The 26453-nt window shown below is 31.9% G+C and overlaps 1 protein-coding gene across 1 annotated transcript in view; it reads left to right on the forward strand.

Annotated features, from left to right (window-relative positions):
• The window catches only part of LOC117167010 (sodium channel protein para), a 116167-nt gene extending 93883 nt beyond the window's left edge, over positions 1–22284 (forward strand). Inside the window, exons 23-30 of the mRNA XM_033351561.1 lie at positions 2028–2201; positions 2697–2819; positions 11394–11516; positions 11587–11781; positions 11927–12172; positions 12244–12514; positions 13408–13712; positions 13784–22284. Coding sequence (XP_033207452.1) covers positions 2028–2201; positions 2697–2819; positions 11394–11516; positions 11587–11781; positions 11927–12172; positions 12244–12514; positions 13408–13712; positions 13784–14569 — 2223 coding nt within the window. The 3' untranslated portion in view covers positions 14570–22284. The remainder of the gene's footprint in view (positions 1–2027; positions 2202–2696; positions 2820–11393; positions 11517–11586; positions 11782–11926; positions 12173–12243; positions 12515–13407; positions 13713–13783) is intronic.
• The last annotated feature ends 4169 nt before the right edge of the window (positions 22285–26453 follow it).

The following is a 26453-nucleotide window of genomic DNA, read 5'->3' on the forward strand; positions in this document are numbered from 1 at the left end:
TATATGTGATATTTCTGTAATGTTCCAAAACACGTTATCAATGTACCATAGTATCCTGGTAATATTTCCCTGATATTACAGGATATTCTAAAAATATTACCGGTTATCGTGAAGATTTTCCGCTAATATTGTAAAAGATCCTGTATATATTGCAATATACTATAGAATATTCAGACGAGTTTTTAAGTAATATTCCAAGAAAACTCGTCAATATTTTACTCGTATTTTAGGTTATCCTGATAATATTTCAATAAAATTATAGGATATCCTAGAGGTATTCCTCAAATATTCCAGGCAATGGATGGTATATTTCAGTAATATTTCAAAAGAGTTTAGCAATATTCCGTAATATTCTGGTAATATTTGAGTAATATTGCAAGATATTCTAATAGTATTTCAGGTTATCATAACGATTTTTTACCAATATTCTCTGATATCCTGGTAATATTTGAGTAATATTACAAGTTTATTCTAAGAATATTCGAGTAATATTCAAAAATATCTTAACGATATACAAATAATATTTCTGGGTATTCAGGCGATGTCTAGCATACCCTGGAGATATGCTAAAAATATTCCAGGCAGTAGGTGTGGAATTTCAGTAATATTCCAAAATATTTGATCAATATTCCGTAGTATCCTGGTAATATTTTCTTGATACTATCGGGTATTTTAATAATATTCTAGGTTGATGTAACTATTTTCCACTAATATCCCAGGATATCCTGGTAATATTTCAATATACTTTGGGATATGCAGGCGACTTTTAAGAAATATTTCAAGAAATTCCGCCCGTATTTCACTAATCAGGTTATGTGTTATTATCGTAATATTCCAATAATATTGTAGGATATCTCTGTAATATTTAAGGATATCATGTTAATATGCCAGGTCATCCTCACGATTTGCAAATAATGTCGATAATATTCCCATAACATTCCAAGATATCCTGAAGATATTTCACTAATAGTTACAGATATTGCAGGAATATTCCATTAATATTCAAGGATATACTGGAGATATTGAAAAAAAATTCCATGCAATTTATGTTATATTTCAATAATATTCCAAAATATTTTTGCAATATTCCGTAGTTATTCAGGTTAATGTGATGATTTTCCACTAATATTCCAGGATATTTTGGTGATATTCCAGTATAATCAAGAATATTTTACTAATATTTTAGGTCATCCTGATATAATTTTAATAATATTCCAGAATATCCTGATCATATTGCAGGTAACCGATGTGATATTTCAGTAATATTCCAGGATATGTCAGCAATCATTCATGACATCCTGGTAATATTTCAACACGGTTATAGGATATCTTGACGATATCCTGCCGATATTTCTCTATACTAATCCAGGATATCTCAATAATATTCCACTCATATTCCAGGATATCCTGATATTTTACTAATATTCTAGGATATCCTGATATTTTACTAATATTCTAGGATATCATTGGGATACGTCAATAATATTCCAGGATATTCACCTGAGATTTCAGTAATATTCCAGGATATCTTACCGATGTTTTAGTGATATTCTAGACAATCCAGATGATATTCAAAATAATGTTTGAGGATATTGCGTTATAGTTTATTATTACTCTAGAATATCCTCGTGATTTCTTAATAATATTTCAAAATATCCAGGCCATACTCTATGTTCCGTAATTCTGTGATATTCTAAGATATCCCAGGAAATCACGAAGTTATGAAAAATATTATAGAATGTTATTAAGATATTTTCCAGGAATATCTATTTTTTGAAATATAAGTGGAATCTGTATGCAATATTGAACATGCCTGAAATATCTACATTCCTGGAACATTAATTTTATATCTGGATCATTAATATAATATCCTGGAATATCTAATATCTTAAACAATATTCCAATTATTTTCTGTAATATCTCTATATTATCTTTCCTTTTTTGTGGAATATTCATGATATTTCCTGAAATATTCTATCAATATTCCACGAAAATTGAAAAAATTCTAATACAACATATTTTTTTAGGCTTTGGAGGACGTTCACCTGCAACAGAGGCCCATTCTCCAGGACATTCTCTACTACATGGATCGGATATTCACAGTGATATTCTTCTTAGAAATGTTGATCAAATGGCTGGCTCTCGGCTTCCAAAAGTACTTCACTAACGCTTGGTGTTGGCTGGATTTCATTATCGTCATGGTAAGTCACTTTTTGAAAAATATCCAATAAAACGAAATTCACAAAATTTTATGGATTTCTTTAGTCCATTATTTCTTATCTATTATCATATAAGTCCTAATCGGAAATTAGAGTAGAAAATATTTAAAAAACCAGAAAAATTCCTTCCAGCTGAGAAATTACCAACATCTTGCATTAGCGACATTTTGAAAATGTTGTGGTTTGAGTCTGTACTGAATTTCGATATATAGCACAGACTGAAACCACAGAATATTATCAAGATCAATACAGAAATCTTCTATGTTTATACTAAATTTGGCTGAAATCAGAACTGAGGACAATAGATTTCAACAAATGTAAATTTATATTTTATTATCATCACTTTATAATATGTAAGTCTTAAGAAGCTGCTCGATTGGAGAATAGGAGTCTGCAGTGGATTTTCCTTAACGATAATTGTATTTTTGTTGCACTTTAATAAGAAAATAAGCATAAACCGTGAGTTGATGATGATAGCTTTCGCTGATCAACTTGGGAGCCATTTGGGCCGGAGCTGCTGACATCCCCGCTTTCCGTTCAATGAGAACACTGAGGGCCTTGAGGCCCTTACGAGCAGTTTCTCGCTGGGAGGGCATGAGAGTAAGTCAACGGTCCAGAGGATTCAGAAATCTTGTCAAATGTGGATTTTTATGATTGATTAGATCACGAATTATTCCATGCTGCTTGATTCCACAACCACTTTTCATGGCAGGTTTCATTACCGACACTTACCGACAGCTGGTAACTACAGGGTTCCTTCTAAATGCCGAACTCTGCTTTAGGTAGAAAGATTGAAAACGATAGAAATTGGGGGATAGAAAAAAAGATAAATAAATAATGATAAATATTAATAAATAATAATGATAAAGATTTATTTTATCTCTCGTAATGGGCCACTGCATCCCTAAAACTCTATCTTTGCCTGTCCCCAATCTCTATAATTTTCAATCTCTTTCTCTACCTTTAATGATAGAGGACACTAATCTCTTCATATCCCTCAGTGAGTCTATCTATCTATTGGGAATTTCAATTTTTTTAAATCTCTTTTTCTATTTCTCGTAAAAGATGATACTTATGTTTTTCTTTACTTCATACTATTCCTATAATAAAAATCTGAATCTTTGTCTATCTCCTTTTCTATCTTCAACGATGTAAACCACTTACCATAAGGACAACGTGATGTGACGGTTCGCTGGGCCTCTATTTATAGACCCGAACACTGATTTCATGTGTTAACTAAATTTAACGTCAGCCACCTAGCGGAAAAACTTTCAGGTTGAATTAGATATATAAAGGATAGAAGGGAATAGAGAAAAGAGGACTAAAAAATACGGACGTAAATTTATATTAAAAGAAATAGAAAAATATTGATGAGGATAAATAAAGGATAAGATAAGATAGAAAAAGAGGGGATTGAAAAATATAAGACAGAAATTTAGATTGACAGAGAGATGGTAAAAGATTCACGTGGATAGATGGAGGATAGGGTGAGATATAAAAGAAGGGATTGAAGAAGATAGACGTGAATTTGAATTGACAAAAAGATAAAACAAGACTGACGTGAATCGACAAAGGATATGAAGCGATAGAGCAGAGGGTCATAAAAAAATAAACGTGAAGTTAGTTTGACAAAGATATAGAAAAATATAGACGTTTATAGATGTAGGATACGATGAGACAGAGAAGAGGAGAATTGAAAAGATAGATTGATAGAAAGATAGATAGAAAGATAGAGATAGAAAATATTGATGTGGATAGATAAAGGATAGGGTGAGATAGAGAAGAAGGGGTTGGGAAAAGATAGACATAAATTAAGATTCTTTCGGAGAATAAACGTTGGGATGAGATTGAGAAGCTGGTATTGAAAAAGACAGACGTGAATTCATATTTGCAGAGATACAAAAATATTAACGCGGATGGATGAAGGATAGGAAGAGATAGAAAAGCGGATATTGAAAAAGATAAACGTGAATGCAAATTGCAAAACATTGACGTGGATAGACAGAGGATAGGATGAGATAGAAGATAGTGGATTGGGAAAGATAGGCGTGAATTCAGATAGAAAAAAAAACACAAAAATATTGACGTGGATAGATTTAGCATACGATAAGATAGACAAGCGGAGAATGAAAAAGATATCTGGGAATTTAGATTAAAAGAGATAGAAAAATATTTATTTGGATAGATAAAGGATAGAGTGAAATAGAGAAAAAGGGATTGAAAAAGATAGATGGGAATTTATATTAGCGGAGGTAGAAAAATATTGACATAAATATATAAAGGATGGGATGAGATTGAGAAGCTGGTATTAAAAAAAAGACGTGAATTTATATTTGCAAAGAGATACAAAATATTGGCCTGGATGGATGAACGATAGGAAGAGATAGAAAAGCGGATATTGAAAAAGATACGATACGATAAAATAGAGAAGAGGAGAATGAAAAGGATAGATGGGAATTCAGATTAAAAGAGATAGAAAATATTGATGTGGATAAATAATGGATACGGTGGGATGGAGAAAAATAAATGGTAAAAGATAAGACGTAAATTGCGATTGATAGAGAGATATAAAATGATAGACGTTTATGGATGCATTATAGGATGCGATAGAAAAGAGAAGATTTAAAAAGATAGACCAAAATTCAGATTAGCGGAGATAGAAAAATATTGACGCGGATAGATAAAAGATAAGATGAGATGTAGAAGAAGAGATTGAAAAAGTTATACGTCAATGTGGATTAAAATATATAGGAAAAGATCAGCTTTGATAGGTGAATGGTGCGATAATAGGGAACAGGATGTAGAAAAAGATAGACGTCAATTTAGATTGACAAAGAGATAGAAAAAGATTGATATAAATAGGCAAATGATAGGATAAGATGACGAAGAGGGTATTGAAAAAGATATACGTGAATTTAGTTTGACAAATATACAGAAATTTATAGACGTTTATAGATTAAGGATAAGATGAGATAGAGAATAGGAAAAAATATATAAATGGGAATTTAGAATTAAAGAGATAGAAAAAAATTGAGATGAATAGATTAAAGATAGGCTGAGATAGACAAAAGGGATTGAAAAAGATAGACGTACAGTTAGATTTACAAAGAGATAAAAAATGATTGATGCTAATGAATGTAGTATAGGATGATATAGAGAAGAGAATATTGAAAAGGATAGACGGTAATTTAGTTCAACAGAGATAGAAAAAGATTGACATACATATATAAACCATAGGATGAGATAGAGAAGAGGGGGTTAAAAAACACGAACGTAAATTTAGAATGACAAAGATATAAAAAAAGATAGACATTGATAGATATAGGATACGGTGAGATAGGGAAAATAGACGGGAATTTAGGTTAACAGGGATAGAAAACGATTGATATAAATAGGTCAAGCATAGGATGAGATAGAGAAGTGTGTATTGAAGAAGTCAAACTAGAATTCAGTTTGACAAAGATATAGGAAAAGATAGACGTTTATAGATGTAGGATGCGATGAGATAGTGAAGAGGATAATGAAAAAGATTGATGGGAATTTAGATTAAAAGTGATAGAAAAATATTGATGTAGATAGATAAGGGATAGAGTGAAATAGGCTTGCGAGTTCGATTCTTGCCTCGCAAGGGAGTTGTTTATTTTCAGAGAGTCCTGAGACCGGTACCTCCAGAGAAACAGGTTCTCTAAGCACTTAAAGCTGTTGCTCTTGGTAATTCGGAACCCACCTTTAACTGTAGGTCCCTCTCCCACCATTAAGTAAGTGTGTGGGGGGTGTGTAAAAGAATAGGTAAAAAGGTACATTAAAAATGTTAACCCTTAGGGGATACATTAGAGGCTTTCATTCCAAGTAGACATTAATGTATAAACGATAGGATAAGATAGAGAAGAGTGGATTGAAAGAGATAGACTTGAATTCAGATTGACAAAGATATACAAAAAAATTGACGTTGATAGATAAAGGATAGGATGTGATAGAAAAGAGGGTACTGAAAAAAGTAAACGTAAATTCAGATTGAAAGACAAAAAAAATAGACGTCGATAGATATAGGATACGATGAGACAGGGAAGATAGACGGAACTTTAGGTTAATAGGGATAAAGAAAGATTGATATACGTAGATAAAGGATAGGATGGTATAGAGAAGAGGAAAATGAACAAGATACTATCAAAAAGATTCAAAATTATTTAAAAAGATAGGATCTCTATCCTTCTAAATCTCTATCCTTTCAAATCTCTATCTTTTTAAATCTCTATCCTTTTAAATTTCAAAAGTCAGCCCGGAAACAAAACACCTAAGTCGCGCGATTTCCGTAAATATCTGTAACATAATTTGCTATGAAAATCATGAAAAGCTCCCATTGTTTATTTATTTCAATTTGTGGATTCAACCAGCAACTAATTCGTGATAGAAAAAAAGGCGCAAGCTTCAGCTTTCTCTTCAGAAAATAAAAATTGAAAAAGAACGCTGATGCTGTAATGTGGCATACTGTGGTGTGCTTTCCCAATGTGCAGAGAGTACACTGGCGTCCGAACTACTTGGTGTCTGCACTGATACTGGAGTTTGTGTCGTACTTGCTATTGTCCATCAATATTATACATATCTACTTTTCTCAAATGTCATTGGTAATATTATTGTTGTGCTACAAGTAAGGTATGCTTTGTTTGTCATGTCAAATATTCCTGGAGTGTTTTGTTTTTTCGCGACATTAATTAATGACTGCAGACGTGTGGTGTGTTTCCTGTTCACTGTTGTCCGGCAGCTGCTTCACCGCGATGCTTGACTCGTTTTTCTGTTAACTTTTTTTTTTTCATTTATGATTTTCTAATTGGCTGCTGACTACTGGCATTCGAAATTTAACAGTTTTCCTTCGAATCTCAATAAGGATGTACTTTTTAGGATAATTGACATTTTTACCAAGTACTCTAATGTGTTCTACTGTACGATAAGTGCACTTATAATTAAAAGTTCTGTTCAATACTTCATTCTACTAAATTATACTATACTGCATTGAACGAAATTTAACAGAGCATATACCATAATATAATGCACTATAATTACTATACTGTACTGTACTGTACCACACTACTATACTGTACCGTACTCTACTATACTGTGCTATAATGGTATATACTGTACTACAATGAACTTTACTGTTCTATACTTCCCAATACTGTACTATACTGTATTATGTTATACTATACAGTAATAACTGTAATATAATGTACTATACTATACAGTATTATGCTATACAGTATTATACTATACTTTACTATACTATACTGAATAATACTGCACTTTACTGGAATGTAGTATATTTTACTGTACTATATCGCAATCAAGCGAACTGTACTATATTGTACTCTAATTTACAGTACGATACTTATTTTAGTATACTTTATTGCACCAAAGTATACTGTAAAATATAGTAATATACTATATAGTACTATACTGTAACATGCAGTAAATTAAGTGCTATACTATGCTGCTCTATATTATACTGTATTATACTAGAGTAAAATATTGTACTATACTGTACTATACTGTAAAATACTGTATTATATTTTACTGTATCATACTATAGCATATTAAAGCGTACTTCACTGTATTGTACTGTACGGTGTGTAGTATACTTTATTGTACTATACTGTATTGTATTATACTACTATGTATTCTACTATACTGTATTTTATTATATTGTGCTGTATTATGCTTACTGTCCTTATTATACTGTAATAAATAATACTGTACTGTACAATATTGTTTTATACTGTAATATACTTTACTACTATATACGATACCGTACTATGCTATACCGTACTGTTTTGTAAATACTGTACTGCATTCTACCTACTATACTTTGCTGTACTGTATTTTACAGTATACTTTACCCTACAGTAATACGTTATAGTGTCTTATGGCGTACTGCATATTGTGCTAAACTATAGTCCACTATATTATACTCTGATATACTGGATTGCACTAGACTATAATGTACTATAATGTGATATACTGTACGGGACTGTATTATAATGTATTATAGCGTACTTAACTGTACTATACTATAATTTATTAGAATGTGCTCTACAATACTTTGTTGTGCTGTAATACAATGTATTGTACTGTACTATACTTACTCAACTGTACCATACTGCTCTATACTGCACTTTACTATACAATTCTTATTATAATATACTAAACTTACTATAGTGTATTATACTATAATCTATTGTACTATACTATACTGCTCTATAATACGATATACTATACTATACTGCGATATACTGTACTTTACTCTACTATACTATACTGTACTATACTGTACTGGAATATAGCGTACGGCACTGTATTTACTATTCTATACTGTTCTTTGATCTACTTTACTGTACTATTAAAACCTATTTGAGCAGAAAATTTAAAAGTGGACTTGAAAACTTGTAGCAAAACAAGAGGATTATCAAAATTCCAAAATTTTTTTGGGAGGAGGACCCCGAAACTGTCACGCATCGCGGAGCACAGTAACAAAAATTTACTCTGTTTCAGGAGGAAGCGGATTTGTTTTTGAGATAATTAATGCTACTCTCTACTTTCTTGTAATTCCTACTTATAAATACATATCTCGTCTTCTGATTGTTTCTGCTGTTGTTGTATCTACTATACTGTCTACTCTACTATACTATACTTCCAGTACTGTGTCGTTTAATAATTGTCTAGACACTACTGAACTAAAAGTTGGATCCAAAAAAATTGAAAGCTCTATATGAACTGAAAGCTCTAAACCGACTGTCAGCCTTGAAACGACTAAAAAGATATTTACCAACTGCCACCTTTGACTGAAAGACCTAAAAATAAATTTAAAATTCTAAACTGACTGATTGTATTTTTCTGGAAGCTCGAATTTGACCGAAAGCTCTATAGTGACAAAAAGCTTCATAAAATGATAATGGTTCTGCTTAGAGCTTAAGTCGAGCTTTCCGAATCGCCAGCTGCTCTTGTAATTTGATGACGAATGACTTTTTAAACCACGTAGCTTTTTACCTTGCTATGATTCGCTCTCGTTTCTCGCTCGCAGGTGTCTCTCATTAACTTCGTAGCATCGCTCTGTGGCGCGGGCGGAATCCAAGCCTTCAAAACTATGCGGACCCTAAGGGCCCTAAGGCCACTCAGGGCGATGTCTAGAATGCAGGGGATGCGGGTATGTAGCCCATCGTCTCAGCTGACCTTATCGCATTCCATTTTACGTTTACGTTATTACATATACAACTCGTGGAGTTGACTCGACACCGAATCATTTTTAATAATTTTCTAACTTGACTATATTTTCGAATTTTATAATTCTATATCCTACTTTCAATGTCATCTTTCTCGCTGTAGTGATTGCTATTCGCGTTAGAGAGATCATCGAATTCTGCATTTCTAGGCGATTCTAGAACATCAAATTATCATTGTCGGTTGACTGGGTCGATTGTATATTACCGTTAGTCGGCATATTACCGACAATCGGTACAATGCCAACAGTCGGTACATTGCCGATATTCGGTAATATGAATTTAGACTTTAGACTGGCCCAGTCTACCAACTCACCATCTCTTCTTGATGTTTACAGATCATACAATACCAACTCGATTTTCCAGATTTATGAAGTTCGAACTATATTCGGAATTTAGACATTCAATATTGTATAAATAGCGATTCAATAAATTGTGAAATAGTAAAAATCGAAAAGATCATACTGCAAGATCATACATTACACTCAACTTTTTTACTATCACAAACATTATCGCCCTCAAGCAATTTTAGCCTTCAGCATCTTAGAAAGCCACTAGTTATTTCAAGAATAATCGATTTTTGCACGTGATTTGCATATGCTCATGGATGCACAGCTTTGAGCAAGTAGATGAATTTAGTGTGCAGACCAAACCAACACCACACACCATAAAAATGATTTAAAAATTTAAAGGCCGATCATTTAAATTTCAAGGAAGAAGAATATTCGACTTCTTTGATGCTAATAATGATCACATACATTGGATTACTGTACATGCAATATACACTGAACCCCGGAGATAGTGACCCTGAAGTTTGTTCTTCCAAAAATGGACTGGTATTAACTCCGGGTGTCAGTGTGATTATGGGGAAATATTTTGTGAGAATCCACCCAAATTTTGATAACTAAATTTTAAAATATTCTTTAAGTAACCTTTGCGAGAAAGATGTAAATTACTTATCGTGAAATATTCTCTTCTAGCATTATTCCAAAAAATTGGTTATGGATTAGAACTTAATAATAAATAAAAAGTAAATAATTAATGGTAAAATTAGGGTTTTTTATAGTACTGAAAACATTTTTATGATTAATATCCGCTTTCAAGGTCGCTGAGACATTGGGTGTAGAATTTTCTCATGCCCATACCCTGACACTTCAAGCCTAACTGTACCTTTATAAGTTTTTTCATGACATTTTGCATGATACCGTGTCCGATACTCGTGGCACTTAGACACGACACAACATGTAAGTTTACATTATCTATTCTTTACTCCTCTTTCGTATTTTGTTGGTTTTCATTGCATGAATCCTTCGTGCTTTCAATGTGATGTAGTGCTGCCATCAATGTATGCGCCTAATGTGTAGAAAGCTTATTGCAAGAAATTTCATTTATTGCCTTGATCGCTTTTCGGCTTCCTCAATCACTCTTTTGTGATTCAAAAAAAAAAAAAAAAATAGATCAATAGAAAAGAAAGAAAAAAAATGTTGGATTGTATCAATTCTTTTTTATCAGCAATGATTGAAGAAGTTGTCTCAAATAGTACAAAATTTAAGAAACAAGAACACGAGTTTTTTAATTTTCCCTAATGCAATTTCACTTGGGATTTGACAATAGAATCACGTAGTGAATTACGTGGCATGAAAATAGTCAACCCTGCCTTTACCCAACATTTGCATTAAAAAAAGTCTTTAGGAAGAAAAAATTCTCTCAAAAAGAATATTCAATTGCAAAGAAAAAATCTGCTATTATTACTTTATCTTTAAGAGTCACTTCTCAAATATTTTTTCTTCCTTTCTTCTTGGACACGGTCGTCAAGAAAAAACAGTACAAAATCGAAATATTGCAAAAAAGCAATATTTTTTGGTTTTACAACTCAAAAGTTAATAGTGATTTCGTATTTATCTAGGTCGTCGTCAATGCATTGGTCCAAGCTATTCCATCTATCTTTAACGTATTGTTGGTCTGCCTTATATTCTGGCTAATCTTCGCTATTATGGGGGTTCAACTCTTTGCTGGGAAATATTATAAAGTAAGATGATTTAACAAATTGCAAAGATGATTACATAGAAGCAGATTCATCCTTATTTATCTTATTTTAGTGTGTGGATGCGAATAAGACAACCTTGAGTCATGAAATCATCCCAGACAGAAATGCTTGCATAGCCGAAAATTATACTTGGGAAAACTCGCCCATGAATTTTGATCATGTGGGCAAAGCCTACTTGTGCCTATTTCAAGTAGCCACCTTCAAAGGATGGATTCAAATCATGAACGATGCAATTGACTCGAGGGAGGTTTGTATTTTTTTCCTTTCCTTACGAAAACTGGGAATGCGCTAACTTCTTCTAGGTAAACTCCCACCGCTGGGATTATTTCCAACAAATCCTTGAATTTTTTATATTTTTAAAGGCTCAATTTCGTTCCTTGATTAATATGTAGGTTGGCAAGCAACCAATTCGTGAGACAAACATCTACATGTACCTCTACTTTGTATTTTTCATCATCTTCGGATCGTTTTTTACGCTCAATCTGTTTATCGGAGTCATCATCGACAACTTTAACGAGCAGAAAAAGAAAGCCGGTGGTTCCCTCGAGATGTTCATGACAGAGGACCAGAAAAAGTACTACAACGCCATGAAGAAAATGGGAAGTAAAAAGCCCTTGAAGGCCATTCCGCGACCTAGGGTTAGTACATCCTAAAAGAAAGTCACATCGCAGCCAACCTGGAGACTCAAATTTAATATTCTCTTTTTTAGTGGAGGCCGCAGGCGATAGTGTTTGAAATAGTGACGGATAAAAAGTTCGATATGATAATTATGTTGTTCATCGGATTCAACATGTTGACAATGACAATGGACCATTACCAACAATCTGCCACCTTCAGCAACGTGTTGGACTACCTGAATATGATATTCATTGTGATATTCACCAGCGAGTGTCTGATGAAGATCTTCGCCCTGCGCTACCATTACTTCAAGGAGCCGTGGAACCTCTTTGATTTTGTTGTTGTTATATTATCAATATTAGGTAATGTAACGTAATGATCACACCAGTTGTATTACTCGAATGAAAGAGATCGATTTTGTCTAAAAAGAAAATCCTGTTAGCTTTCCGACATGAACTGTTTGCTCCTTTCTCACACTCTTTTATTAGTCTCTTATTCTCATGCACGATAGTTTAACGTAGAAGTAAAGCATACAGGTGTACATTTCATTCGAGTTGCAACAACTGGTCTTTATCATTACGTTATGTAGCCTTACATTGATGTGATTTTAAGAAAACCACAATCCCCTCCCGCCCTGTCAAAATTATCAGGATGAAATTTCACTCTTTCGTGGTAGTTGATCTCTGACATTTTAATTGTCAGGATCTTGAACACCACGAAATTGGGAACTTGAGGCATGCTCATGGCCAAAGTTCAAAATTCCGGTAAGATTATTGAGAAAGGTTTGTTTTCAATCCTCCGACGGAGTGATCTTCAGTCTAGTACTTTTTTATAGTCTTTTATATACTTTGATTCTTAGCTCAATACCTGATGCCCTCATTTTTTATCCAAGTCTAGAAGTACTGATAGAATAGTTTCCTCATTTTTCGACTTATCTCGTATCACACTGCTTATAACAGAATGCTAGATAGATTAATTATAAGACTGAGATTCTGCAGACCAAAATTCATTATTTCGTAGCTACATTTTAATCCTTTTTCTAATCTACACTACCGGAAGAGAAACTCCAACACTAGTAATAAATACCCCGATCCCACAAAATTTTACATCTTTAAGATGATTCGCATGTATTTTAAGTGCACATATTAAAACAAATGAAGATCCAATCCCAACTGCATCTTGGAAGTAGCATGCTTGCAATTTTGGATGAGAAAATAGAAAGGTATTAATAAATGACTTACTTTTTTTCTCTTAGGGTTGGTACTGAGCGACATCATTGAGAAATATTTTGTATCGCCAACCTTGCTTCGAGTTGTGAGGGTAGCCAAAGTGGGTCGAGTTCTGCGTCTCGTGAAAGGTGCGAAGGGAATTCGTACCCTGCTTTTCGCGTTGGCCATGTCGTTACCGGCCCTCTTTAACATTTGCTTATTGCTGTTCCTGGTGATGTTCATCTTTGCTATATTCGGAATGTCCTTCTTCATGCACGTCAAGGACAAGAGTGGTCTAGATGACGTTTACAACTTCAAGACATTCGGGCAGTCGATGATACTGCTCTTTCAGGTAAATTACAGCAGATCCATTCAGGACTGGATTAGTTTGACAGCAATCTCAAAACTCAATTTATTCTCTAGATGTCAACATCCGCTGGCTGGGATGGCGTTCTGGACGGCATTATCAACGAGGAAGATTGTCAAGAGCCGAACAACGAGATCGGTTACCCTGGCAACTGTGGCTCTTCCACAATTGGCATCGCCTATCTGCTCTCATACCTGGTCATCAGTTTCCTGATTGTCATAAACATGTACATCGCCGTCATCTTGGAGAACTACTCGCAGGCGACCGAGGACGTCCAGGAGGGTCTGACTGATGATGACTACGACATGTACTACGAGATATGGCAGCAGTTCGACCCTGACGGCACCCAATACATAAGATACGACCAGCTCTCCGAATTCCTAGACGTACTCGAACCCCCTCTGCAGATTCACAAACCCAACAAGTACAAGATTGTATCGATGGATATCCCCATATGTAAGGGCGACCTTATGTTTTGCGTCGATATCCTCGATGCTCTCACGAAAGACTTCTTCGCTAGGAAGGGCAATCCTATCGAAGAAACAGGGGAGCTGGCTGAAGTTCAAACCAGGCCTGGCGAAGTCGGTTATGAACCTGTATCTTCTACCTTGTGGCGACAACGAGAGGAGTACTGTGCACGTCTTATCCAGAATGCCTGGAGGAAGCATAAGCAACAACGACTCGGCGGCCCCAGCGAGGAGAGCGACGATCCCGACATGGACCCAAGAGTCAGACAAACGGCAGTGCTTGTCGAGAGCGACGGCTTCGTCACCAAAAATGGCCACCGGGTCGTCATTCACAGCCGCTCGCCGAGCGTCACTTCTCGTACTGCGGATGTCTGATCCTCGTCGCGCCCTCCTCCCAGATAAAGGAAACAATTCGCACGTGCGTTTACTACTTAACAGCCTTATAGTTGTATAATAAATTCCTCCAACGAGTTGCCTTTTTATCGACTTCACGAGTGTGTCGTTAGGAGCCGACAGAGTCCGAGGATACACGAAACATAGGCGATTCGCCGGAACGAAGTGTACGGGTTTTTACTAACCGACCGAATTTATTCTTACTGATCATCCAGCAGCCCCCTCTTTCTCTTCGTTAATTGCAGCTGCTTAGAACGACCGATCGAGATTGAATTGATTCTGCAATCGACAAGGTGTCTGTTTCAAAACCTAACCTAAGGGTTCCATGTCCTTCCCCAATCTCCATGGGATCTTCTAGTTTAGGAGAAGCTGAATTATTTTCCTTCATCTTCCAGGCCTGTCACTACTGCAAGAAAGAGAAATATACATATCTTCCCCGGCCATTTTTCACAATAAATCAAAATTCTTCTAGAATTAGGAGAAAATGAGAACTGTTCGAATCTTCCCCTTTCGCAGTTCCTCCTCTTTTCCTTCAAGTTCAGCAGTGCGGAAGATAACTTCCCTAAATCCCAACTTTGATAAAATCCCGCACTTCTGATTAACTCATTCTTTCCTAATTTCAAATTCTAAATTTCCGTTAGACACCTTGTCTTACCGGTGAGCCTAGGATCGACTACCTTCAAGACAAAGTTTTTTCCTTCCCCCAAGCGTTCAAAATGACTCGAAATCAACTTTCTGTTGATTGTAATCGATTCCAGAGACTTCCAGCGAATAATGATCGAATGAACGATCAGAAATTCAGCAGATCCTTCACATCCGATCGACCGACCTTTCGAAAAAATTTTCTTTCCTTTTTGATAATCGGTCGATAAAATAAGTCTGACCTGATCCCGGGAATTTGTCGGTGCAAGCGAATCATACCTCACCTGGTGCAGGGTCATATAACGCGAAATGATTCTTACGTGTAAATACACCAAATGAAATTCGATTTGCATACTCGCTTTCTACGAATCGCACTCTTCTAGTTCTTGTAATTTTTATCGGAGAGCGTAATTCCACGTGCGTGCCTGTTTTCGAGAGTAAAAGTGTACCTGCGTGTGTCGAGAGGGAGTAATGTAGCTTTTATCGTAAAAAAAAGGAACTTGGCGAACAAAGAGCCGCAACGTAAAAACGTTCAACACGCTTACAAATATACAAACCGTATCGAACTTTTTTTCTCATTTGTCCGGGGAGAGGTTTCGCGCAAACTTTTATAAAATATTCCTACCAACGTCCTCCTCAAGGTGAAAATTTAAATCTGGAGCACGAATAATCCTGAAGGTCCCTATTTTCAGAATTAATCGATTGCGCACCTATATTTTCGGAATTGATCTACTGCGCATAGGTGTATATCAATTCTAACAGTGATGCGCAGTAGCACCCAGTGAATAAAATGCATGCGCAGTGGATCTATTTAGTGACTTTAGATGCGCAGTAACATTTTATCGTTAATTCGAAACAGTTTTGGATTTTGAGCTCGAAGGGGCCAAAGTAAGTGAGCGTCTCACCCGATTCAGCTTGCCTGCCGTCCCGTTTTTTAAGCACCGCCTTTTTAAGTAGGAAAAGTCCATTGTAAATCCTTACGCGCGTTATAAACTAAAAAACGAGAGATCTCGATAAAAACTAATAATTAACAATAACGGTAACGATGATAACGACATAATGTTAATAAATAACTAAATAAATTAATAACGATAATTAAACTGTATAAAATAAATATATAACGCGATCCCACGAATCGAGACTCTATTACCTATTTATAAAGAACTTAATTGTAATTAAAACGTGAATGTTAAACCAATGCGATATCACGTGAGATGGTGAAATATACATATATATAGAGAGAGACAGAGAGAGAGAGAGAGACAGCTCTGAGTTTTGCGAATGAGTGCTTGTTATTTTTCTAATGCCCAGTGCCCACTTTCGTGTGCGTAACAAAAATTACTGCTTCGCGTGTCCGTTCGATTCACGGGGATTAGATTTCATTCCGAGTTGTTTTTTTTTTTTGTAACAGCTTGTAACACTGAAGTCACTTAATAGTCATGCTTGAGAACGTTGTATAAATGTTATAGTACTGCAATAAAATTTATATAACTCTAATGTAACTAATAGCTTTGAAGGCTTTTTAGTTACATGTATGTTATATAACGGCAATATAACAGTTATATAACTTGATATGACCTGAAGAATTTTTAATATTTGGTACAGTTGTGACAGGAAAGAGGGGGTGACGGATTAAAAAGTAAGGACGTGGAAAGTTAGTCGTGGGTCGTAGGAGGAAGGCATGGGGGAGATGTAATGCATTAACGACAAAACAAAAATGTTCATTACTTTAAGCTATAGAAGCTCAAGCGACAAGAAAAAAATCATTGTAAATTACTCGTACAAATTACTCACTATCGGTGTCGAAATCCGCTTTTTCGAAGAATCTTAGAATGCCTGTCGAGATCAATATTCACGTACTTTTTCTACATAGTTTTGCATTTTCAATTCTCTCCACGGGCGATTCATTCCTATGTCGATATCATTCGTATATCGTCGTCGATTCGGATAGCGGTCTTCGAATTCAAATCGTATGAAAATCTTTCTTGAAAAATTAATTTTTTTTTTAATTTATTGATAATTTTGTTTAATGCAGACCGATTTTTGCGTTTAAAAAGTGGTTGATATCAAAAAATTTTGAATTGGGAAGTAATAATAAGTTTTTGAAAAGGTATGGCATATCCGAGAAATTGTCTGTGAATTGCCTCTCAAAATTCTGTGAATTTGAAAGAATATTTGAAAATTCAGAGAACAGATTTTCAATTGTATAGAGAAGAATTTATGAAAGTCTGAGAATCAAATTTATCGGGAATCTCAGACGAGAAGTCTCAGCAAACTGTTATATTTTCTCGAATTCTACAATTTTATTTACGAATTAAGATAAAATAACAGTAATATCCCCTATGAATTGAGGACAATGATTATTGGGAGTTATGCATATAATTTATTGATAAATTTTATAAGATTAGCACCTAATGTCTGCAGCTTTAGTGATGGAAAATTTGACAAATAATAGCACATTTTCTTATTATTAATGAAAATGCTTATTACAAATTCTATACAATTTATTGCTAATTTTATAAGAGTAAAATTGAAGAATCTTCAATATTTTTAAATATTTATATAGTTTTTGTATATAACTTTACGAATGTTACATGTATGTAAATTGTAATATATAAATGCTAATGAATGTTTACTATTTCTTATATTTTAATATTGCCCGAATTTATGTAAAATTGTATAATAAATAATTATTAGCCTTTAACGGAGACGTCGTAGTGAAAAATGAAAGCTGTTTACAATCTCTGAATAAGCAAAATTCACAGACTTTTGGACTTGCAAAAGCATTTCTCTCAAAAATTGTATTTTTTCAAAACAGTCAAAAAGTCCAGTATCTTTTTGCATAAAATGAAAAACAAAAACAGAATTTTGGTAAGTTGAAACATTTCAATCTGAGCTTTTAGAAATCTATTTTCAGTTCAGTGAAAATCGGTCTTCAAGTTTTGAAAATCCGATTTGGATCCGACTGTAGTTTAAAGGGGATCTAACTTCTTTAAGTGTAACGAAAAATTTATACCAAAATTGAAATTAAGTTGAAAAAATTTGAAAAAATTTGAAAAAATTGATTGGATCTCCAGTAGCGAAGAAAAGGTTTGTTTGAGATCGAACCTAGGAAATTATTGAAAAAAATTTAATTCGCCTCAAAAAGCTCTCATCAAACTAATCCGAATCAATCAATTTGTTGGGTTCATTCTGCTTTGCCCCAAGTAAATCTTTTGCTTCGATTTAGAAATGTTTAGTGATGAGAAAAATTGTAAGGACCCTTTCCGAGTCGTCGCACCATTATTTTTATTACTGGCTAAAGCTTCGATTTGAGTTTCCAATGCTGTAATATGTGCAAATAATTCGATAATAATAATAAATATCGCATGGTTTATATATATATTAACATAAATATAAATATATATTGTACATGTATTTTTCGATACTTCATCGAGCAACGCGGAGAGGGAAGAAAAAAACATCCTTGCAAACAATCCTTCAGGTTACATTCATGTTACCTTTGTGTTACACATATGTTGCATTAAAGTTACACAACTGTTACGTCATTGTTACATAAATGTTACATAACTGTTAAAATTTATATAACATACCGGTTACGTGACTGTAACATGTTGCATATCGTGTAACAGATGTATAACACTGAAAGGTAACATTCCTATTACAAGCGAATTACGTAACTGTCATATAACATTGATGTAATATTGGAGTAACTAAGAAAGCTGTTTGCACGGAGTTTAAAAGTATGAATAGTGAACGAAAATTAAGATTGCTGGGTCATTGGATAAAACAAAGCAAAATGCGTGGTGTGAAATCTGTAGGTCGTACTTCCCCGCGAATGATTGATTCCATTCCACGCGCTGTAGACTCGAAAAAAATGTTGAATTTCGAACACTCTTTCAGACCAATGAAACATATACGAGCGTGTATGAACGAAGTACTATGTGATTTTTCGAAGGCTTTAAATGTGCACACTCAAGATTCAGCAACCAAAGAAACATTTACCTCGAAAGCTGTTACCCGATTCCAAAAATTCACGAGGCACCGCGCATTTTTTAAATCTTGGCGCCGATTCTTTCTGAGCTTTTGAATCCACATACTTATTTGCTGTTTGGAGTGAGACTGAGCAGTAGGAATCCATTTGAGATTTTCGTTTTCGCATTTTTGAAAATTTATTTTTAAATTTTTCCGCCCTGCTCTGTGGCGCCACTAAGCAACAGAAAGTCATGCGCAGGCGCTTCATTCTCCAGAAATTACCTGCGCAGGCGCATGGCGTTCTTTTTCTATCGCAGACATTTTGACGGGGAAATTGTGTGAATCTTACGCGAAGCGTATAACTTCCCCAAATTTATAATCGTATTCAACACAGCGTCCGGATTCCACTATTTTCTCGTCGATGTGCGAAACATACGAAATTTATATTTGTCAGAGGTTCGCCAACCGCGGGGAAAAGACGCGTGATTGTTTGTAAATTTTTTAAGTATAATAATTCTAACAATACTAATGAATAATAATAATTAATGATACTTATTAATAATAATAATAATAATACGTATGTGTGTATGTACATTGTTTTTTCACGCGATCGAAGGCTGTAAAATAATAGTTGGTTCATTGTACTTTGTACTCTTTTCCCCGCATCACGAAAACGCGACCCCTCGAGCTCTCCCCGCGAACGTCCGCGATTTGTAAAATAATTATTTACGAGGGGTGATTTCTTATGAGTTAGGGGTGAAAAAGGGCTTTCTAGAATGTCTTAAAACTTTCGAATAGTTAAGAGAAAATTCACACACACACTCACTTTCAAGTCACGAGATAATAAGCTAATAGAAGGCCACTGTAAAGTGTGAAGCTAATAAAGAATTATAAATAAATAAAAAAAAAAAGGTGAGCCTGTCGGCTAGTAATGAACAAGCAACTGCCATGAGTCAAGCTAGATAGATGAGCTAAGAATCCAATTTTAACAAGCTAGCCATCGAAATATTAATTAAAGGATTGTTCATTATTCACCTGGGGCGATTATATAAATTCCAGGTCTCGTTGTCCATTGATTGTTTTTCACTTTTCATATTTTTAATTTTTATCGTTCATTAAAATTTATATATTTGTTATACAACAGTTACATATATGTTACATAACACTCGTTTATATTAAATATATGTTACGTGTTTTGTAACAGTTACATTCCTGTTATATATGTGCCATATGTAATATATGATGCTATATATAACATCTGTTATATATATGTTATATAATAGTTACATTCAGTCATATACATGATATATAACATTCACATTTCTGTTAAATGTATGCTATAAAACAGTCACACATATGTTACGTATACATTATATGACAGTAACATGAATGTAACATTTACATTCCTGCTATATATTTGTTATAAAAAGGGTACGTTCCTGTTACTTATATGTTATATAACAGTCACATTACTGTTACAGATGTTGTATAACAGTTACAGATATGTTACATAGCAGTTACATAAATGTTAAATGTATGTTATGAACAAGTTACATCCATGTAACATACATGTTATATAACAGTTACATTTATGTAATATATGTTATTTAATAATAACATGCATGTTTTTATAACAGTTAACCGAATGGTACATGTATGTAATATAACAGATAGATTCCTGTAAATTATATGTAAGGTTACAGTTACATGTTATATAAAAATGACATTCCTGTGACTAATGCTATATAACAGTAACATCCCTGTTACATATATTTTACATAAATATTAAATAATAGTAAAATTATGTTACATATATGTAATGTAACTAAATTTACATTCCAGCTAAATATTTGTTATAAAACAGATACACTCATGCTACTTATATGTTATATAAAAGTCACATTACTGTTACATACGACATGCAATAGTTACATTCTCGTTATTAACGTTATGTGACAGTAAAATATTTTTTCCACGTACATCTTCTATAACAGTTACATTTTGTCACATACAAGATATATAACAGATATGTCTGTAATAGATATGGTACATGAATGTTATATGCATGTTGCGTAAAAGTTAAATTCATGTTACATACAAGTTATATAACACTCACATGAATGTGACATGTATGTAATATAACAGATACTTTCCTATAACTTCTATTTAATATAAGTTACATTACTGTTACGAGTTATGTAACAGTTACCTTCATGTTACTAATGTTATGTAACAATTAACATTTATGGTACTAATGTTATGTAACAGTAACATTCCTTTTATAGATGTCATATAACAGTCACATTACTGTTGCATTCGGATTAAAATGAAAAAAAGAGACAAAAAAGAGAAAAATGATAAATAAACAAAGACCAATGAGAAGAAAGCCATTTAAGTAATCGCCCTCAAGTCTCAGTTTGCGATTGTAAAAAGAGGTCCTTGAACGGAAGAAGCCCATCCGAAAATAAAAATGTACAGGGGCTCTTCTGAAACGTTCGTTTCTCAGCGTCGAGGAAAACATGGAAACCAAGAAAAAAAAACCAGTGAAAATATGAGTTATTTGCACAATATTATAAATAATTACTATGTTTACTACAATTACTAAATTAAAGAGCAAATAATAAAAAAAGAGGCGATGAAAATATTGTTAAATAATTTAAAAAGGTTAAGTGGGGGGGGGGGTAAATGAAATGAGGAAAGAAAAGATTAGGGAAAGATATCGGATCTCAAAAGGACGATTGATTTGTTATTCGGTTAGTTAAACGATCCTTACATTGATTATTGTAATTATATAAAATAAATAATTATTATCGTAAATAGTTACAATTAACAAGTTGTTACCGCTTTGTTATACACAATATAAATTAATATACTAAGATTATGGTAAAAGTAAGCGGTCGTATCGTTGATTGGTCCTTTACTTAGGATAAAGAGCGATGGTTAGTTTTAATATCTCTAACTATGTTTTTCTATTCGCTACGATTTCGTTTTTTTATCATTAAAAAAACTCGGTTTGTTAGCTAATGTGGCCTGGCCAATATACACATTTTACAGAAATATTTTCAATAAATGAAAAAGCTTAACACTCACTTGTACGTTATATTAGTATCTTGAGCCCTGAATTCCAATTCCTGATATTATGTTAATTTTTCACAAATTCCTGTCGCAAAATGCCAAATTTTCAAACATTTCTAAAATTATCAGACATTTTTAAAATTTTATATTTTCCCGTCAAAATTTAGATGAATTGAACGACATGCGCACGCGCAGATCATTTTAGCGTTTAAAGCGCCTGCGCATGACTTTCTGCCACCTGGTGGCGCCAAAAATTATGGCGGGCAAATTTAAAAGTATATTTTCGAAAATTTCCAATCTTGGAAAAAGATGGATAAATTCCGGGAAGTTTGCAGTAATTTTATGAAAAATTATGTAATTTTAAGAAATTTCTTATAATTTATGGAAATTTATCGGTCATTTATGAAAACTTATTGGCCATATATGGTAATTTTGATTATCCCAAATTTCTGTGGATCACCTAAAATTTTCAAAATTTCCCCAAATTTATGGTTAATTAAACGAAATTTGTATTTGAACATGAAAAGTTAAACTTTTCAGTTAAAAAGTTAATTTTCATCCAAAAAATGAATTTTCAGGTAGAGTAATTAAATTTTCAAGTAAAAAAAAGTAAAAAAAGAGAAACCAAAAACAATTATTTTTCACAAAAAAGACGCATTTTGAATTAAAAGAGGGAATATTTAACTAGAATAATTAAATTTTCAGTAGAAAAATTTAATATCAACTAAAAAAACGAATTTATTATACTATATAGTTTATCCCAAAATTTATTCATTAAATTTCCAATTAAAAAATATAATTGTCAACCAAAGAGATGAACTTTCAACTGAAATGTGTAATATGTGAATGAAGTTTCAAGTAAAAAAATTCATTTCCAGCAACAAAAATTTCTAAAAGAAAAAAATTTAATTTTCAGCGAACAAAATTAAATTTCAACTATAAAAAATCAATTATCAGAAAAATAGTTTTTAAAAATTTACTAGAGAGATGAATTTTCAATTAAAATGATAAATCTTCAAAAAAAAAAAAAAGATAAACACTCAACCAAATCGATGAATTTTCAACTAGAATTATGAAATATTTAACAGAATTAGTTACATTTTTAGTTTATAGATTAAATGAATTTTTATCTTAAATAATAATATTTACCTAGAATAAATTTTCAGTTGGAAAAATTAATTTTCAACAAAAGCGATACATTTTCAACTAAAATGATGAATCTTCAACTTGAATTTTATACCTACCAATAAGATTAATTTTCTACAAAAAAAGACGAATTTTCCACAAATTACATGCATTTTTGAAAAAATTGTTAGATTTTTAAATAAAAAAAATTTCAACCAAATACTTGAATTTTCATCCAAACAAAAAAGATAAAATGACACCGAAAAATAGAATAGTTGAATTTTCCGTTAAAAACTTATTTCGTAAAAAAAATTGGTAGTTCAGAAAAATAGTTTTCTATGAAAAAAACCAGTTTTCAATCAAATAGCTCATTTTTCAAGCAAAGAAATAAATTTTAAAATAAAATTATGAATCTTTAATAAAAAAATTTTTTAATAAAGGAATTTATTTTTCAAACAAGTATATATATATATTTTTATTTCTTTTTTTATTTCTAACCTAACAGATGAAATTTCAAATAAAATTATTATATTTAACTGGAATTTTCAATCAAAAAGAGGAATTAATAAACAGAGATTAACTTTTAGAAAAATTATTTTTTGTAAAAAAAGTCAATTATCTACGAAAAAATAGCTCTTTTAAAACAAAATACGTAAATTTTTCTACGAAATTAATTAATTTTCAATTTTAAAAGACCAACTTACATTCAAAGTGATTAATTTCCAACTAAAATGATGAATCTTCAACTGGAATAGTTGTTTTTTATACCTACCAATAAGATTAATTTTCCACAAAACAAAGATTAATTTTTCACAAATTATATAAATTTAAAAAAACATAATTTAATTTTCAGATAAAAAAAATATATAAATCTTCAACCAAATACTTGAATCTTCTTACAGAAAGGTAAAATTTCAACCAAAAATAGAATAGTTGAATTTTCCGTTAAAAGTTTAATTCTTAACAAAAAAATCGGATTTCTAGAAAAATGGTTAAATTTCCGGTACAAAAATTCCTTTTTATCCAATGAAAAAAAAGTTTTCAACCAAAGAAATAAATTTTCAATTAAAATGATAAATCTTCAACAAAAAATTGGACATAAAAGATGATTTTTCAACTAAAATGATAATATTTAAATTGAATACTTGACTTTTTAACCAAAAAAGAAGAATTTCTAAACAAGGATATAGATTCAATTCAACTTTAAAAGAAGAAAATCATTTGGTACCAAAAAGTAGATTTTCTACCAAAAAAGTCGATTTTTAAAATCAAAACACGTGAATTTTTAACGAAATAAATGAATTTTTCAATTTAAAATGGCAAATCTACATCTAAATTGTTAAATTTCGAACCAGAAAAGGTCAATTTTCCACACAAAATAGATAAACTTTCTGCTGAAATAGTTAAATTTTTAGTTACAAAATTGATTTTAAACAAAGTAGTTAAATTTTCAAAGAAAGGTAAAATTTCATCAAAAATGATGAATCTTCCAAAAACAAAATTAATTTTTAACAACACAGTTTAACTTTTAATCTCAAGTTGTTTAAATTTTCAAGAGAACAAAGGTAATTTCCTACTAAAAAATTAAAAAAAAATTATATTATAATTCAGAAATATTTCCTTTTAGAAATATTACTTCTACTCTAAAAATTGTCTGCATTTTTAAACCATAAAAGATCAATTTTTAACCCGAAAATTAAGTAGATTAATTTCTATCAAGAAAAATTAATTTTTAATAAAAAAAAAGCAACAAAAAACGAATTTTCTACAAAAAAGTTGAATTTTGTATGTTGAAGTTGAATTTTGTATTTTTCAGTCAAGAATGAAAAATAATGTTAACGAAATTTTTTAATTTTCAACAAAAAACATTGATGTTTATCAAAAAAATGTTATAGTTCATATTTCCATAGCAAAATTTAAATTAAAAACAAAAAACAGTTTGTTGAATTTTCAAGCCAAAAAGTCTAATTCTCTATGAAACAATTTAATTTTGAAAACGAGAAAATAAAATAACAACAAAAAAGTTTATTTACAATTAATCAGTTGACTTTTTTAAACAAAATATTTGAATTTTCAGTTAAAAAACAAACATTTTTTCAACAAAAAGAATTGTTAATTTTATTTTTTTATTAAAAAATCGAACTTACAACTAAAATTATGAATCTTTAAAGAAAAAAATGAAATTTGAACAAATTCCTTCAACTTTCAACCAAGGAGTGGAATTTTTAATAAATCATTTTTTTTCAAAATTCTACTTTTTAGTTACAAATTCTACTATTTAGTTAAAGATTTAATTATTATGTTGAAAACTAAAGTCTTTTGTTAAAAAGTAATCGTTTCTGGTCGCATATTTATATTGTTTTGTTGGCAATTAATTCTTTTATTTAAAAAGTCTATTATTGTATTTTTGTTTAAGAAATAATCTCTTTGAATTAAAAAATATATAATTTTTGTGAAAATTCAACTATTGTTTTGAAAAATGCATCGTTTTTGGTTGAAAATTTATACTTTTGTAAAAAATTCATATTTTTATATTGAAAATTTATCTTTTTTGATTGAAAATTAATTCCTTTTTTTCATAAAGTCTATGATTGTATTTTTGTTTAATAAATAATCTCTTTTACTTAAAAAAGATAATTTTTGGGAAAGTTCAACGATTTTTTTGAAAAAATCATCGCTTTTGGTCAAAAATTTATAGTTTTGTAGAAAATTAATATTTGTTGGTTCAAAATTGATCTTTTAGTGGAAAAATTTTTTTTTTAGTTGTTGAAAATTCACCTTTTATATTTGAAAATTAATAATTTTTATTAAAGTCTAAGATTATATGTTTGGTGTTTAGTTAAAAACTCCACAAATTCGTTGAAAGTTTAATTATTTTATTGAAAATTCCACTAGTTTCTTAAAAAGTCACCTATTTTTTGTTTAAAATTAATCTTTTGGTTCCAAAAATCTATTATTTGGTTCAAAATTGATCTTTTTTGAGTGAAAATTAATTTTCTTGGTCAAAAACAAAACAAAAAAGTATCATATTTCTGTTCCAGAATTAATC

Source organism: Belonocnema kinseyi, chromosome 1 (genome assembly GCF_010883055.1).
Source record: "Belonocnema kinseyi isolate 2016_QV_RU_SX_M_011 chromosome 1, B_treatae_v1, whole genome shotgun sequence".
Classification (NCBI taxonomy): Eukaryota; Metazoa; Arthropoda; class Insecta; order Hymenoptera; family Cynipidae; genus Belonocnema; species Belonocnema kinseyi.